This window comes from Lepidochelys kempii, chromosome 3, assembly GCF_965140285.1.
Source record: "Lepidochelys kempii isolate rLepKem1 chromosome 3, rLepKem1.hap1, whole genome shotgun sequence".
In the NCBI taxonomy this organism is placed as follows: Eukaryota; Metazoa; Chordata; order Testudines; family Cheloniidae; genus Lepidochelys; species Lepidochelys kempii.
Genome location: NC_136382.1, coordinates 118,238,652 through 118,256,399, shown reverse-complemented (window position 1 = coordinate 118,256,399; position 17,748 = coordinate 118,238,652). Strand labels below are relative to the sequence as shown.

Sequence of the window (17,748 nt, the reverse complement as noted above, 5' to 3'; positions counted from 1 at the left end):
ATACTTCTTTAACTTGCTAGCAAGAATACTGTGGGAGACTGTATCAAAAGCTTTGCTAAAGTCAAGGAATAATACATCCACTGCTTTCCCTTCATGCACAAAGCCAGTTATCTCATCATAGAAGGCAATTAGGTTAGTCAGGCATGACTTGCCCTTGGTGAATCCATGCTGACTGTTCCTGATCACTTTCCTCTCCTCTAAGTGCTTCAGAATTGATTCCTTGAGGACCTGCTCCATGATTTTTCCAAGGACTGAGGTGAGGCTGACTGGTCTGTAGTTCCCCAGATCCTCCTCGTTTCCTTTTTTAAAGATGGGCACTACATTAGCCTTTTCCCTGTCTTCCGGGACTTCCCCTGATCGCTATGAGTTTTCAAACCACATGGGTACTGGGGACATAATACACACTTGACAGTTCTGTGTATAAATATAGTTTATATATACACATATTAGCTCTGCTGCTGCTTTAAATATTACTTTCACAATCTGAGTTTTGGCATAAAAGAGCAGGGTTGTTTTTGGTTTTCTGTGTTTGTTTTTTTTTTTCTTTTTAGAAAAAGGGAAAGCCTATTGAAACGCATGCCTCTTATTTATTTCTCTGTAGTCCCCCGCTGATCGATCTCAAAAGATTCATGCTGGTGATGAGGTGATCCAGGTTAATCATCAGACTGTAGTAAGTAATCAAAAACTCTATCAACCTTTTCCTAAGCCTTGCTTGTTCTGCAAGACTTTTCCCTCCAAGATGATAATTGGGTAACAAGCTTTGTATTTAGGGGGTTTTTTTGTGTGTGTCCTTATTGCAATATGTGTAAAAATGGTTTCACTTTAATGTAGAAGTCATTTCTTCTACTGAAAATACTTGAAAGATTTGATTTTTATCACACATTGTTTTTCAATAAATCCTTGCAATATTTTTGGATAAAATGATTTCTTACTTAGGGCCTACGTTTAAAGTGAAATGTTGAATTTGTATATGTTTTATTAATAAAAAGTTGGTATTTTTTAAAGAAATTTTTTTGGCAAATACCTTTTTGCCCCTCGGAGAGTTGAGGGATTCTCCCTCTCCCCCCTCATTTTAGTTCCCTGTCCCATAAACAGTCACATTTGCATTTAACTTCACACACAAGAGCAGACCCATAGAACTCAGTGGTATTAAATATCAGGTATGATTATATTGGAGTAATTCAGTGTGACTACTCGTGTTCAAAGTTGAGCAAATGCATAAGCCCATGCTGAACTCTGGAGCCTGACCTATCACAAAATGGATGTGCACTTGAAATAATTGTGATACATTTTTGAGAGACCTACTAAAAAAGAAAAAAAATTAGTGTTTCAAGTTTTGTACCCTTTACAGCTGCTTCAGTGGGTTTCTTCTATTGTTTGTGTTGTTTGAGAGAAAGTGTCTGTCCTAGTTATATTCCATTCATTCTGAATGCATGCAAGAGGTACCTTTTCTTCTTTTTAAGGTGGGATGGCAACTAAAAAACCTTGTGGGAAAGTTGCGAGAGAATCCTGCTGGAGTTAAACTGCTACTTAAGAAACGTCCTACAGGCTCTTTTAATTTTACTCCGGCCCCACTGAAGAACCTACGCTGGAAACCACCACTTGTACAGGTGATACGCTGATGGAAGAGTTGTGTTCATACGTTAATAGTTGGATATGAATTACTTTGCAATCCCCCCCAAGATAATTTATTCTTTTAATATCTGACATCAACAGCCAATGTGACCATATATCTATGGAGTTTTGGGGGTGTTCGTTGTGCAGTGGCTGTCCCTTTTGGATCAGAATTAAAATGGGAAAGGGTCCTTTCTTTAGCCAAATCTCATCTAACATTCCAAAAGAATAAGAGTATTTAATGTTGACTTTCATAATCCAAGTTTTCAAGGCACTGATTTTAGAAAAAAGTCATTTGAGGCTGAAAGGCTGATAATCTGCACTGATGAATTTTGTAAATAAACAATAAATACCAAGATTAGTTTATTCAGCAAAGATAATCTCGTATAAGTTCTCCAAACCAATGTTATCCAATGTATACTTCCGTTTTAGTCTGGAGAGGGAAAAGTAGTTCAAGCACTGAAAGAAAAGGGTGTGAGCTTCTTGTTTTGTGTACGTGGTCAAATGACGTATGTAAGCATAATTTGGACGTTGGGAAAGCCAGAGGCGGGGTAACGGGTAGGGGAGGAACAGGGGTTCTAATAACTTCAAAGACTAGTTTTGGAGGACAGCATGTTATAGCAGAAAGCAATTTGTTTAACAGCTACAGGAAGATACAATTAATTACATTCTAATCTAATAAATTGCCTATGACTACAGGTACCATTTTTTCCTTTGTTCCAGCCTCTGTTCTTGCACAAGATGTCTATAGCTATGGGGGTACTTTTTTCTCAGCAAAGTGTATAGATGGCTATCTGGAGTGCTTGAGGGGTGTGTGTATGTGCATGCATGCTCCAGAAAGCTGTAAATCTGAATTCCTTGCTACTTATGAATGAGACTATCATCTTACACCTGTGCTCTTTGAGCATCGTTATTTTACATGGTTTACAATGTGGACACTATTTATAGTACAGAGTCATTTAAAATGTGACCATCTAAAGATCTGGGTGCATATACAAAATACTAATAAATCTATCCAATATAAAAACTCTGCCCCAGTGTCCAAAACTAACCCTCCTGCATCCACACACACCATTTTCTCTTGGACACACCCTCCATTCCAGGAACTTGAGTGTTATGATGACAGGTTATAAGAAGATAGTCTTCCTCCTCATTCTCCCTCTCCCCTGCAAGAGAAAAAAGAGAATTTGAAGCTTCCCCTGAAGGACATCAAATCCAGGGTCTGGCAGACCACAGGGAGAGAAGTTTTCTTCAAAGCTTAGGAGATTCTGAGACTGTCTGGCCCCTCCCAGGGCCTGTTAGCTTGAGTGCGTCAGCTGATCACAGTTCTTCTTGTATAGATGCAGACGTTTATTCCATTTAGGTGTGTCTGTGCCCAGCACGCTGGAGCTGGAGACTTTTGCCTAGAAGTACCTGTAGAGGGGTGGTGGTCATGTCTGTGGTCCCTCCCCGACTATATGAGGTGCTGCCCCTCTGACCTCCTCCCCTCCCCGCTCAGTTCCTTCTCATTGCCATTGGCTGGAGTCAGAGCTCTGTGTGGTTGTAGACTCTCAACCTCACATTAAGTCTTAGCCTAGTTTATTTTAGTTAGTCAGTAGATAGTGTTAATTGCTCGATTGTGTCCCTGGTGAAGCCCTCACTATCCTTTGTGTGGAGGGGTGATCCCCAGCAATGCCCCCTACATGAAGCGCTTTGCTTTGTCTTGGCAAAAGAGCATTGTGCAATCTCATTCAAGAAGTGGATTCAAATGGCGTGGGACTTTCACATCAAGCAGCACCTCCACGAACAGGCCATGTAACCTGTTCCGGTACTGAGGCCCTCCTCGGGCTGAAGATCATTCTTGGGCGTGGAAAGCACTGCCACCTCTTGTTACAGGGCAAGCGCCTCTCCAAAGAGGCGGAGGAGCCTTTCTCCATCATCAGTGCCAATGAAGAGATCTCATAAGACCAACTGGGACAGCTCTAGGTTGCGGGGCGACTCTTCTGCCTCCCCCAGAAAAGAGCAGTCTGGTCCGGCATAATTTCTGGCATGTGGGATGGCATTGGTGCCTCTGACCCTTCTCTGGTACCAAGAGGGAAGGGCAGAAACCCTGTACCATCTGGTCTGGTTCCGGCCTCTGGGTGTCCATTGAGGCCAGTACTGACAAGGGAGTGCTGGTACCCACAGTGTCCATTTCGTAGGCATACCAGGCAGCTGTGGACCTACTCTGCCTTTTGGTCCAAGACCTCCCAGGGCTGCATCACCTATATCCCCTCTGAATCCTCATGTCTGTCAGAACCACATCCAGACCCTCCCCTCCCCATGATGGGGAGAGAGCCGGTGCTGGAACTAGGGGTGCTGCCACACACCCCGGCTTGAAGGTTTCCATTATTTTGAGAGTTTGCAGTTTGGTTCAATGGCTCTCAGCACTTTCATTACGCAAATTGTTCCAGCACCCCGATCAGAATCGGTATGGGGGACCATGGCACTGGGACCATCTTCGGCCCTGCTACATTCAACACTGCAGATGCTCCCATAGTGGCTCTCATCACCCTCGACATTGACATGCTTGGGTGCTCCGGTACCAGTGTTTGCACCGGGACCAACGCTGCCTGCAGCACCAACATGCTCGGCCTTCATCAGGGGCACGAATTCCATCTCGTTCTGGGTGACGGATGAATTGGACTGCCTGTTGGCTGCCTTGAGCATCGCTTCTCCCATGTCTCTGAGATCTTGGGGCTTTTCTGATTCTGAGGGAGCGTCGTCATCTTCTTGTTCTGCATCACATGATGAGCTCCGAGGTCCGCCAGTGGACCAGTATGGTTCTCAGAGTTGGCATGTTCCCAGGCTGGGAAGAATTTCCCTGTCCGTGCTCCTACTGGCCACCAATGCCCTATCCATATCAGTGACCTCCTTGGACTCAGCGGGATGCTCCTCATTCCCAGTGATCCCATTCCTTGTCTTGTTCAAAGCCGAAATCCCATGCCAGGTCAACAATGGTGACGGCGGATCAGCTGCAAGCCTAGGCATTGGCAGTCTTCCTCCCAGTAGAATCTCCAAAGTCCTCCCTCTTGGGTATGCCTTCCTGGGAGTAAGAGCTGGTTTGCACTCAACCAAGACCCTCATCCTCATTGCTGGACTATGCTGTGCTGTTTGGTTCTGGAGGACTTTAATGTGCATCGGGACCTTTTATGCTGTGTAGCCAAATCCCTTGACATACAAGCAGAGTTTCTCAAAGAGAACACACCCAAACTAGTAGATATTCTATAGCCCAATGTCCCTGTGAGAGTGGCCCTCCCAATTAATGATGCACTCCTCGAGCCAGCGACCTCTGGAGTACACCGGCCTTGGTACTGCTGGTGGCTTAGTATATGGAAAAGTGCTATTTTGTTCCCATGATTTGAGGGGTTCTATTTCCGCCTGGCCCTGAATTCCCTGATCATAATGGCAGTAAACAACTGGGCCTGGCAGGGTAGGTTTAAGTCTACACTGTGACAGGGTCAGGCCAGATGGCTATAGGAGAGTAATAGAAGGCAGATATATTAGCCCCAGGCTAAGTAGGTCCCTTTTCCCTGGGTATGGTAACAGGGAAAGTTCCAGAACAAACAGGAACCTTCTGGAGACGATTAAGCCAGGCTGATTAGAACACCTGCAGCCAATCAAGAAGCTGCTAGACTCAATTAAGGCAGGCTAATCAGGGCACCTGGGTTTTAAAAAGGAGCTCACTTCAGTTTGTGGTGTGCGTGTGAGGAGCTGGGAGCAAGAGGCACTAGGAGCTGAGAGTGAGAATGCGGACTGTTGGAGGACTGAGGTGTACAAGCATTATCAGACACCAGGAGGAAGGTCCTATGGTGAGGATAAAGAAGGTGTTGGGAGGAGGCTATGGGGAAGTAGCCCAGGGAGTTGTAGCAGTCACACAGCTGTTCCAGGAGGCACTCTAGACAGCTGCATTCCACAGGGCCCTGGGCTGGAACCCAGAGTAGAGGGCGGGCCCAGGTTCCACCCAAACCTCCCAACTCCTGGTCAGACATAGGAGGACTTGACCTGGACTGTGGGTTCAGAAAAACGGCCAAGCTGAGGGAGTGCTGTGAAGCTCCAAGGCGAGCAAATCTGCCAGTAAGCGCAAGACCCACCAAGGTAGAGCAGGAACTTTGTCACAACACTCAATGACAGAGACTCGGAGCGGTTGGATCTTTTGGGCAGTAAGATCTATACCTCCTCATCCCTACAGATGAGGATAGCTAATCAACAAGCTTTGATGTCCAAGTATGATTCCTCAGTTGAACAGCCATATCTAAAGTCAAAGACCAGTTGCCCAATGTCTTGCATGAAGAAGTTCGTGCGTTTGTTGTGGAAGGCTGCTTGGTGGCCAAAATGTCTTTGCAGTCTGCCTTTGACATTATGGACACCTGGTCATGGCCTCGGCAGTAACTATGAGATGGGCTTCCTGGTTGCAGAACTCTGGGATTGGTTTGGAAGTCCAGCAGACCATCGAGGACTTGCTTTTTGACAGCCAAGTCTTGTTTTGTTCTTGGATAAGACAATGACACTCTACACCCCTTTAAGGTTTCCAGGGGTACCTTGCGGTCCTTAGGAGTTTACATGCTGTTTGCACAAAAACACCACTATAGGGTGCAGCAGCAACAACATTATCGCCTGCAGCAATCCTTTTTGCAACCTTTCCCTCTGAAACAGTGGGACGCAGAGGAAGCAGTTGGTCTCAGGCTTTGGACAGTCCACACACACTCCCTTGGTGCTGGCTAAGCACCTATTTTGACTCCTTAGTCCAGAGCAATGGCCCAGTCATTACTCTGCCCTCTCTTGGGACTCAATTACCTCCGACAGCAGGGTCCTAGACATGGTCAGATCGGGCTACAATCCTGTTCCTCTCCTTGCTCTCTTTCCACCCCCACCTTCATCCCCAAACCCTCCATCCCTCTTCAGGGACCCCTCTCACAAGACATTGCTCATCAAGTAGGTCAGCTCTCTGTTGACATTAGGAGCAATAGAGGAAGTTCTGCAGGAACGCTGGGCCACAGCTCTTTCTCCCAGTATTTCCTGATGCTGAAACTGAAGAGCAGGATGAGAGACCTATTTTTGACCTTCGCGGCCTCAACAAATTAATCAAGTACATGAGATTCCACATGGCCATTCTATTGGCTATCCTTCCCATACTGTCTCAGAACAACTGGTACGCTGCTTTGGATCTTCAGGATGCTTATGTTCATGTGGTAATTCTATGGAGCCACAGGAGGTTTCTCTGTTTTGTGGTAGGAGAATGTTACTTTCTGTATATGGTTTTCCCGTTTGGGGTCTCTTCTTCCCCTCGAGTCTTCACCAAATGCATGGTGGTGATCATGGCATATCTCAGGAGAAAGGGAATCCTCAATTTCCTGTACCTCGATGACTGGTTACTGATGGGTGACTCCAGAGAGGAGGTTCTAGCCCACATCGACACCACATAGTGTTTGCTTGACCGTCTGGGACTCATTTTAAACACCACAAAGTCAACCTTGGTTCTACTCAAGAAATCAAGTTAGATTTTATGAGGTCGAGGGTGTTCCTGCCAGCCAACTGCTTCCAAGCATTTCAATGGCTCTGACTCAGTCTAAAGCCTCAGCCCTCCATGACAGTCTGCTTGTGTCTGAGCCTGTTGGGTCATGTGTCCGCTTGCATGCAAGTGGTCCAGTTTGTCAGGCTGTGCCTTCGCCCTCTTCAGATGTGGCTCAGGATGGTTTATTGCCCTGCTTTGCATATCCTGGATAGGTTGGTTCGCTGTCTTTCAGTAGTCCTAGATTCCTTGTGCTGGTGGGTGTCCCCACACCATGTGTGCTAAGGAGTCTCCTTCACTCGGCCATTGCCAACCAAGTCAGTGGTTCCCTTCTGGATGTGGGGAGGAAGGGATGGACATCTGGACTCATTGAGGGTGCAGGGTCTGTGGTCAGGATAGGAAGCCTCACTCCATAACATGTTGGAACTTTTGGGCCATCTACAATACATGTTGCGACTTCCAGAACCACATCAGAAACTCAGTGGTTCACATACTCACCGACGAAACCATCGCGATGTAATATGTGAACAAACAAGGGGAAGTGCATTCCGTGTTACTCTTTCTCTAGGGATCAATTTGTGACAATTTTGTATTGAAGACATCACTACGGTAGCAGCCCACTTGTTGGGGGTGCAAAGTTGTTGTCTTGTGGACCACCTCAGCAGAGTTTTTTCCCTAAGTCATGAGTGGTCTCTGAAGGAGAGTGTCTTCCAGGTCATCTTTGCAACATGGGGCATCCCCGCGATCTACCTGTTTGTGAGAAGGGAAAACAGAAAGTGACTAGTTTTCTGCTCTTGACGGGGCCTCAGCAGAGGCACTCTCACAAATATCTTCCACTGCAGCTGGTGGTCAACTCTTCTGTACACCATTACACCTATTCTGATCATTCCTCAGGTCCATCCTCCAGCTTAAGGTGGACTGGGCCAAGTTCATCTTTATTGCTCCAGCACAGCTGAGACAGTGCTGGTTCTCAGATCTCCTTGCTCTGTTGTTCAACTTCCACACTGTCTCCATCCTGACCCTTGTCACTCAGAACCACAGCTGGACCCTGCATCCTGTGATCAGCTTCCTGCATATTGTGCAATGGCTGTGGCATGGATGAATGAAGAGGAAGAGCAGTGTTCGGAGGCTGTCCAACAAATCTACTCAAAAGTAGGAGGAAGTCCTGCACTCGGACGGCCTACTTAGTGAAATGGAAGAGGTTCTTGGTGTGGTCCTTGGCTCATAGAACTCAAACAATAGGGGCTTTCATCCTGGACTTCTTAGAGTACCCGTTACATCTTCAGAAATCGTCCCTGTGCTCAGTTCACTGAGAATGCATTTGGCAGCAATATCAGTGTTTCATCCCCCCTGTTCAAGGGAATTTTTTTTTCTTCTAATGCCATGGTAATGAGATTTCTGAAGGGGCTTCTCCACCTGCGTCCTTTGGTCCAAGAGCCAATTCCCTTGTTGGACCTAAACATGGTTCATTCCCTACCCACTTCCCCTCCTGCCTCAGAAAACTGTGTTCCTGTTAGCCTTTGCTTCGGCAAGAAGGATGTGAGAGTCGCAGGCCCTAATAGCGGAGTTGCCTTATGCTCAGTTCTTGAAGGGCAAGGTAACGTTGTGACCACACCCAAAGTTTTTTTATCTAGGATGGTCTCTTTCATCTAAATCAGCCGATGGTATTTACCTGTGTTTTTTCCCTAAACTGCACTCTTCCCCCGAGGAACAGCGCCTCCATAGTCTGGACATCAGGTGATGTCTAGCCTTTTATCTAGACAGGACTAAACCATTTTATGTCATATGCGCACCTCATGAAGGGGAAAATAGTTCTGCACAGACCATCTCTAGATTGATAATATCCTGTATCAAGACTGTCTGAGGTGGCATCGGCTTTGCTTCGTCAGCAGATACGGGCTCTCTCCACGAGAGCGCAAGTGACATCGATAGCCTTCCTCAGTGACCATTTTCCAGACTGGACACTTGTAGGGCAGCCTAGTGGTCACTCATAGGTATGTTTACAGACCATTATGCTATTGTCACATCTTCCGGAGCAGATGCACACCTCAGAAGGGCAGTCCTGCGATCCCTATTTCAGTAGACTTCAAGCCCGCCTCCAGATTGGGGTACTGCTTGTGAGCCGCCTATGTAGATTACATGTTGGCATCTACTCGAAGAAGAAGAAGAAACTGTTACTTATGGTAACTGATTTTTCATGATGCAGATATATATTCCACAACCCTCCCTCTGTCCAATCTGCACCTGCATCTCCTCATGGGCTTTCAGTATGAAGGAACTGAGGGGGGTTGGGGTGGTGCTGCCTCACAGAACCAGGCTTGGGGCCACAGTCATGAGGCTCAAGTCCCACCCCTTTATGGGTACTGCTAGGCAAGAGTGTCTGTCTCCAGCATGCTGGGTGCGCACTCACCTACATGGAATAGATGTTTGCATCACATCTCAGAAACTCAGTTACAGTAAGTAACCTTTTCTTGCTGTGGTATCACGAAGAAGGAGAGGTGATCTCTGTGGTAGTCAGAGATCAAACCATTTGTTGGCTTTCTAGATCAATCTGAAACTTCAGAGAAATCAACTGGTGCAGCTTTTATATTTATCCCTTTGGAAAATACAACCTGATAAATGAGCAAGCGCTTGGTGCACGAGCAACTTCCAAATGGGTTTCAAGGTGTAGCTTTATGTAAACTGGATACTAGTGATCTACCCACAAGGTGACAAAATAATGGACAGCTGTGGAAAGATCTTCATCGAAAATAAAGGATACAATCTCCTTGCTAAGGAAAGATTAAAACATTCCTTATAACCTCTGCTGCACTAGGAGGTTGTAAAACTGAGTAAGAGGTGGCAGGGCAAACCTTCCAAATAGTGGGGCAAAAATATTCCATGCTTTTCTTCCTCTACCCTAACAGTGTTACCTACATTGTCTGATATCTTGTACTCATCCATGCCCTTTAGACATAAAGTAAATTGTTCAACCATGCAAATGGGTTGAATGACATTATATTTCTTCAGCATACTGAAGACATCCATCACTGTCCCTACATCAGCAATAACTTCTGTAGTCTCATATACACATTGAATAGTCTATTTCGACAGTGAGTTCCACAGTGTAAAATATGGTAACTCTCTGATTATAGGGTTGGCTTCTTCTGGTGGGTGGTAGGAGATGCTGGAGAAGATAATTTCAAAAATATCTTACAGGTATTATATTGCTTTAATTTCAGACCAGTCCTCCACCAACTACAACTCAGTCACCAGAAAGCACCATGGATACCTCGATGAAGAAAGAGAAGCCAGCCATCCTGGACCTCTATATACCCCCACCACCAGCTGTTCCATATTCTCCTCGGTATGCAGATAAGCATGCACTACTGAACAAAAAGTTCCTTTTTATCAGACTTCTCTATGCTGGCTTGCCTGCAAAACTCAGTGCAAATTATCTTGAGGAAATTGCAGATCTTGCAGATTTTCTCTGGGCTTAGTAAATGCATAAGCCACTAAGTACTTCTTATTGTTGGAGAAAACAATTGTGTACAGTTTTAGAAAATCACTGTGTGCTACATAGAGCAGAGTTGCCCAAAAAACTTTAATGGGTGTTATTCTGGCATGTGAAAAACCACTGAGTAGCAAAAATAGCCATACTTAATCCTTTTCATGACATACTTTTTTCCGATGTTCTGTTCTGATCAGCTTCAATAACTACTTGGAAGAATTTTATGATTGAACACAACCGGTTTTAAATTTGTTAGACCCAAAGAACCCTAAAACTCAGGAGTACTCTAGGCAGAGTAAAAGAATCAGTTGGCAGGCTGTATTTTTGTCTTTGAGGATCTCAATCCATAATAAAATTCAGACTTAGTCACATGAGGGGAGACAGAGAGAGAGAGAGATATCAGGTGGTTGAGATCATGCTAGCTTTAGGCTGTTCCCAAATCATTGGTGATCTGACCTACCTAGTCTCCCCTCCCATGGTAATACTCCTGAGAAGGTGCTGGGTGCTCAGCACTTCTGAAAGTCAGGTGACTTGTCCATAAATACGAAACATAAATGTAAATAAATATGTATTTAGCAACCTAACTGAGATACTCAGGTTTTTAAAACATTGGTCTTCAGTGCTAAAATTTGTCAGACTAGATATGCTTTGACTAGCATTTTTAAACAGTTTTTACTATGAGGCTCTGCAGTGCTTTTAAAAAGCCCTTTTAAGGTTTTTTAGGACCAGAATAGCAAATCTAAGCCCAACTGTGTGCATCTTGAATAAGTGTGTGTAGGGATAGAGTTGGAATTAGGGGGTGGGGGTTTATAAAACTTGGACACCCCTCCTGGACGGGGCAGGGAAAGGCAGTAGATAGTTGTATGTTGGTTTTGTTCCCTTAAGGAAGTAAACGTGGGAAGCTTTTGGCATCTGGAAGCAGGAGAGAGGGTGCCCACTTCCTTTTATATTTTGTATCCTGTTGTCATTTCTCTCCTCCCACCCTTAGTGTGAAGAGAACCATGGGCATTTGCCCAGCCTGTCTCAGTTGCCTCTTGCATATGGTGGTTACATAGCTGAGCTCTCTGCAGGCTAGACACTCGCTTCAGTTCTGTGTGGCTCTGATCTGAATTCCCATAGATATGACTGTACATGTGTCTCTTGGGCCCCGTAGAGGCCTGGATAGGCCTGGAATTATATGAGTGAGGATGGGGGGGGCCCTAAGGTGCATATATACTCAGAGCCTGCTGTCCGTCTCATGCTGGTTGCCAGCTCCTTCAAATAATCATATTATAGTGGGTGTAAAAAGTGGGTCAGATCACGGTTGTGGGGTGGTATGTGTGTGTTTTTTTAGAATTAAACAGATGCTTCTGGTTTTCATGAACATATGGTCACTCTAGGAAGGGAAGTTCATGCAGAAACCACCCTAGAACATGTGAAAATCTAATTGGAGTATTTTTTTTTTTTATAATTAAAAACTCTAAGAGAATCATACTTTGGTAAGTGGGCAGGGAAGGTGATATACTCCCATTGGCTAATATCATTTGTAATGACTGAAATGCCAAACCTCCCAAATAGGGATATGCACCCAAAACTGAAAAAAAATTAAGAACATCATTATTTTAACCAGCACTTTTCCCTTCAAAGAATTTTTAATGCATTCACTAGAGAACCACAGTATCCAAAGTACTTTGCAACCCCGAGGGCCACATCGGGGTTGCAAAACTATATGGAGGGCCAGGTAGGGAAGGCTGTGCTTCCCCAAACAGCCTGGCCCCCACCCCCTATCTGCCCCCTCCCACATCCCACGCCCTGACTGCCCCCCTCAGAATCCCTGACCCATCCAAGCCCCCGCTCCTTGTCCCCTGACTGCCCCCTCCTGGGACCCTTGCCCCCTGACTGCCCCCCGGGACCCCAACCACTTTCCAACCCCCCCCTTCTCCCTGTCCCCTGACTGCCCCAACCCCTATCTACACCCCTGAGAGGCCCCCGGGACTCCTATGCCTATCCAACCCCGCCGCTCCCTGGCCCCTGACTGCCGCCCTGGGACTCCCCGCCCCCTTACCATGCCGGAGCCAGCCACACTGCTGTGCTGGCGGCGTGGCGCAGCACGCTCAGGCTGCGGGGGAGGGGGGACACTGGCGGAGGGGCCGGGGACTAGCCTCCCCGGCCAGGAGCTCAGGGGCTGGGCAGGATGGTCCCTCGGGCCAGATGTGGCATGCGGGCCGTAGTTTGCCCACCTCTGAGCTAGAATGCTCATTCTGGGCTCATGACTGCAGTATAAAATACCTTTCACATTGCTAATTGAGGCAAATGTCCTTTCAGGGATCAGAAGGAGTGTCTCGTTTATGGAGGAGGTAATAAACCTAAGCAGCCATTACCTGGCTCCAAGGGCGCAGAGTCTCCTAATTCTTTCCTCGATCAGGAAAGCCGAAGGCGAAGGTTTACTATTGCGGATTCTGATCAGTTGCCTGGATATCCCATGGAAGCAAATATACTGCCAACAAAGATGAGAGAAAAAACACAGTCTTATGGTGAGTTCATGCCTCTTTTTATTGTTGCTATTCAAGATTTAAATGCTTGGGTGGGTGTGGATTTTTTGTGAGAGTATGAGAACTGCTCGCTGAATTTTAAAGGTAATCTGAGGAAAACATAAACAACAGAATTCTAAGTTTGAATCCACTTATTCATTTCACTAAAAATTAAACCCTGTTGTTCATTACTTTAATGACTGGCATCAAAGCCCAGCTGGATGAGATCAGATTTTGGTTTACCGTTTGTGCATCGGTTGTAACTTTTGGTGGTCAGTTATAGTAGAGTTGGAGATAAGCATTTTGTGTGGCTGTCAGATCTCCTCATAATGCTTCCTTGTTTTAAAAGCAAAAATTATCTTGAAATAATTTGTTCCCACAACACTGTGATGAGATAAATGGAGATGAGATAATGTTCTCCTAAGCTTAACAGTACATTCCTCTTATAACCTTCTCCATGTTGCCCTTAGGAAAACCTCGTCCTCTGTCAATGCCTGCAGATGGGAGCTGGCTGGGAGCTGCAGATCCTTTCTTGAGGCCCCGAGCACAAGGAAGAAAAGGCAAGACTATTAAAACAAACAAAAACTTCCTTCAATCAGGAGATGAATTGGGAGGAATAAAATCTTAAATTTAGGAATAAAGGATTGCTGTTTGCAGATCAGATGTTCAGCGCTGATGTCACTGTTTTATGCTTTAAGTATTAATAACACGAGGCAGTGGTTGGACGACTCAGGCTTAGTTTGCATTGAGACCAAAACCTTTGTTGTTCTGTCTTGCAGTTGACTTAAGCATCTGAGATGGGTTGGACTGATTAGGGCAGATCTGTACTTGTATATGTTTCTGCTTTCTACTAACGGCTGTTCCATTTCCCACATACCCTTCGCGTCCCTCCCACATCTGTCCCGTGAATGTTGAGGACTAAGCTGTTTCTTGATCAGAGCTTTTATGTTTGTTCAATCTGTAGTAGGGGCTGGTTTTGAAGCAAGCTAGAAGCAGAGCTTTCCAGGAATTATCCCCACTACAACTATTGCTAGTGTCCAGCACTAGAAGCTTGACGCTCTTAGAAAGTGGTTGGGATGAGAGGCACGATTTAGCCAAGTGATTGCAGGGAGAGGAGACCAGGCGAAAGGAAAAGGAGAGAAAACCAGGAATGCTATAGACAATGCACTCTCTCTCGTGAGATAAGCATCATTGTCAGACAGACAAGAAGCACTTCCTCCAGAAGTGCCAATTCAAGCTTCAGCAAACGTCAAGGTAAGAAATCCAAAACAAAATTGGGTCATCAGGACTCTTCTAAAATTTTGGACCCAGGTTTTTTGTTGCTAATGGGACATGGTCCCATTTGAACAATTTTTTTTTTTTTAAATGAAGCCAGGAGAAAATCAAATTTCTTTTAACATGTACTCATGCTGGCAAAACTGATTAGCGATTATGCATGAGCACTTGACCTGCTTGGCAATTGGGAGGTCAATTAGGAGGTGAGGGATCCTAAAGCAGCATGCACAGAATGGCAGAGAAACTTAGTATGATGGAGTTGGATACTAGCTTTCTGGTTCATATTGTTTCTCTGAAGTTCAGGTACTGTAGTGATGGGGTTGTATAAGAACCTGTGCAGAATAGGAAAGCAGACAGGATGACTATTGTTACGTGTTCTTGAAGTCAGTTACAGAAGACTATGTGCATTTCCAAGAAAGGTCATTGCAATATAGAGAAGCTCCTTTGAGGTTTGCAAAATGCTGAAAACTGACTAATTAGCCAATCCAACAGAATGATCAGCAGGTGGCAGGGCTGCTTTTTGTTTAGATTTTAGGAGGTTTTTAAGTGTACCTGAACTGTTAGTACAATATAAATGTGCAATCAGAAATAAAGAGCTTAAATTTATATTTTCAAAATACTTGATTTCCAGTGTCCAGACAGAATATTGTGGCTTTAAGAGGGTTACAGCGAGTCAGGAGTAGATGTATGTTCAACTTGTCATTCAACAGTATGAAAACAATGTTTTCAGTCACCGAACATGCATCATCATGGTTTTCACTCATGTGAAATGTTGCTTTACAGCAGGTTTGCCGTGTTTGAGTCTTCCAATTAACCTCCAAACACTGTTCCGTGCTTATCAATTTTATTTTGTTTTGGGTATTGAATAACCTTGCCACACTTTTATTGGCTAAGTGTGCGCAGATAGGGCAGGTGGTTGGATGCCAGCACTCCTAGGTTCTGTCACTGACTTCATGGTCTAAACATGGGAAAGTCACTTGAAACCTCCATGGACCGCAATTTACCCATCTGTAAAATGCAAATAATAATTATTCACCTCATAAGCACGCTTTTTGTGCCTTAATTGGTATTTGTATCATGCCTTGAGATCCTCTCAATAGGTATAAAAAAGCAAGATGGTTACTTAATAATGAATTGTAGAGGCAAAAACTACAAAGATTTCCACCTTCTTTTTTACTGCAGGTGAAGATGTCCTCTGCAGGTACTTCAGTAATGAGAGGATACCCCCAATCATTGAAGAAAGTTCCTCCTCGCAGCAGCATTTTGCAAGGCCAGTGGCTGACAGGCAGTTAGTGAGGGGCGCAGACTACATTAGAGGCAGCAGGTGCTTTGTGAATACAGATCTTCATAACAGTGCAACCATCCCTTTCCAGGAGGAAGGAGCTAAAAAACTCTCTGTTACATCACCCACAAAATCTTCCTCCACAGAGCCTTCACTACTGGTCAGTTGGATCACAAGACTTAAACTGTTGACTCACTGATTGTTTAATGGAATGTGTTCTCATCTTCTGTTACCAAGTGCCTTTGTTTCTCAGTCAGACTTCTTGCTTTTCAGCTACAGTATTACATAGTGACTGATGTGTTGATCTATTCCTGGAGAGTTGTACACACCTCCCCTTTTTTGAGTGTGATTTTTGATGGCTCTAATGTACTGGAACAGAGAGGATTGGATAACGTGAGATGGAAGTGGGATAAAGGTCTAGTTTCTTTTTCCTGCCCCAAAGTTGAGGGAATTCATTCCTCTGGAAACAAGTAAGGCTCCAGTGAATCAGAGGTCACATCTGATCTGAAATCCGTATGACCTGTGCAGAAGCAATCGTTGCATTACAATGAGGTCCAGTGGCACTTCATTTGCTAAAATGCTCTGATGCTGCGCAACCTACTGGGTTGCTGAAAACGTAGGGTTCAGTGAAAATCCAGAGCTGTTCTCCTGACCAGAAAGGCAAGAGGGGAAACATCTATTTTGTATAATAATGTGGGGTTGTGGCAAGTACTGCTGCAGCTTTAACTTTGTAAGGAATAAAGGTAGCTTCTTCTCTGTGATAACCAGAGAACTGTGTTAGGAATATATTAAACCTGGTTTATAATCCAGTTATTGAGATCTCAGTACAGGCAAACTAGTGTTCTCTGACTTGCTGCAGTGCTCATCCATAAAGATGTGGATTGCTACAACATGCCAAGGAAGTGCATCTCTAGAGGTGGTAAAAGAAATGATTTTTTTCCTTCATTGTTTAAGAATGATTTGCTGTTAACCAAAGTATCCATATAAAAACAAACCCTGCTGGTTTTATGGAACCTCTACAGTGGTTCAGTTTTTGAATGGATAGATCTGTGTTTTCAGAAAGAAAAATATGCTGTGATACATTACAGTAGTAAGACACCTGGCTATTTTTAAATGTAGCTCCAGTTTTTCACCTTTAAAAGTCTCAAGCAGCATCTGGTTTTTGGGAAGGGGGAAAAAGCTTGTAAAATTATGGTTATTAAAGAATCTTTGTTTAAAACTGAATGTACAAGAGGTTGTTAGTATGCAAAAAAGTGTTTAATTTAAGTGTTAAATATAGCTGTATATTTTTTTTATTCTTAACCAGATGTAGTTTGTACATTCCTATCTACAGCACTGTGCACTAATTAACCAGTGCCAAAAAACAAATACTGTCATGTTCTCCATTCCATCAACTGCCAAATGCTGCACTGGGTGATCTTGCAGTAATGACAGTCTCCTGTGTTCCATCTACATTAAAGAAAAGAAAAACACTTTAACAGTTTTTAAAGTCTTTGTCTGTACTGTGGATTTTAGCATGTTGGGGCACTGCCCTGACTATGTTATGACATAGCACGGTTTTGCCTATGTGACCAAGCTGATGTTACGAAAATGTTATGGAACTCTGTTATGGCCCTCTGGAGACCAGGTGGTTAAATTCAGCTCTCTGGTAAGCTAGTGCAACTCTGACTTCAATGGTGATTTGTACGAGGGTGGAATTTGTCCCTAGAGCTGTAACCCCATTCTGTAACACGGTTATAACACAGTTTGGCCCCATCTTCGTAGACATGACCGTACCACATTATAATAGTGAGGGCACTACGGCACTACTCTCCTCCAGCATGACAGAATTGGTAGTGCAGACAAGGCCAACTGAGTTCCATCTACGTGGATGGGGCGGAGCCGAGTGCAGAAACTGCTCTGGTATAAATAGATCTAGGCAATGAACGCTGAGTGTCAGAAGCCACTTACAACATAGTCCAGCCCTGTGCACACAGGCTAGGCTGGCTGCTGTTGAACTGTGGTCCAATTCAACAACTGCTGTTAAATTCAGTGTAATTCATAGTAT

The 17,748-nt window shown here is 44.7% G+C and overlaps 1 protein-coding gene across 3 annotated transcripts in view; it reads left to right on the top strand.

Annotated features, from left to right (window-relative positions):
- Positions 1–17,179, top strand: part of CNKSR3 (CNKSR family member 3) — a 99,228-nt gene extending 82,049 nt beyond the window's left edge. For 2 of the 3 annotated variants that reach the window (XM_073337707.2, XM_073337708.2), the window contains 6 exons: positions 602–670; positions 1,464–1,610; positions 10,366–10,490; positions 12,939–13,147; positions 13,615–13,704; positions 15,602–17,179. In XM_073337707.2, coding sequence (XP_073193808.1) covers positions 602–670; positions 1,464–1,610; positions 10,366–10,490; positions 12,939–13,147; positions 13,615–13,704; positions 15,602–15,900 — 939 coding nt within the window. In that variant the 3' untranslated portion in view covers positions 15,901–17,179. Of the gene's footprint in view, positions 1–601; positions 671–1,463; positions 1,611–10,365; positions 10,491–12,938; positions 13,148–13,614; positions 13,705–14,108; positions 14,399–15,601 lie in introns of all 3 variants that reach the window. The other variant, XR_012158097.1, reaches the window with a different exon arrangement.
- Positions 17,180–17,748: the final 569 nt, after the last annotated feature.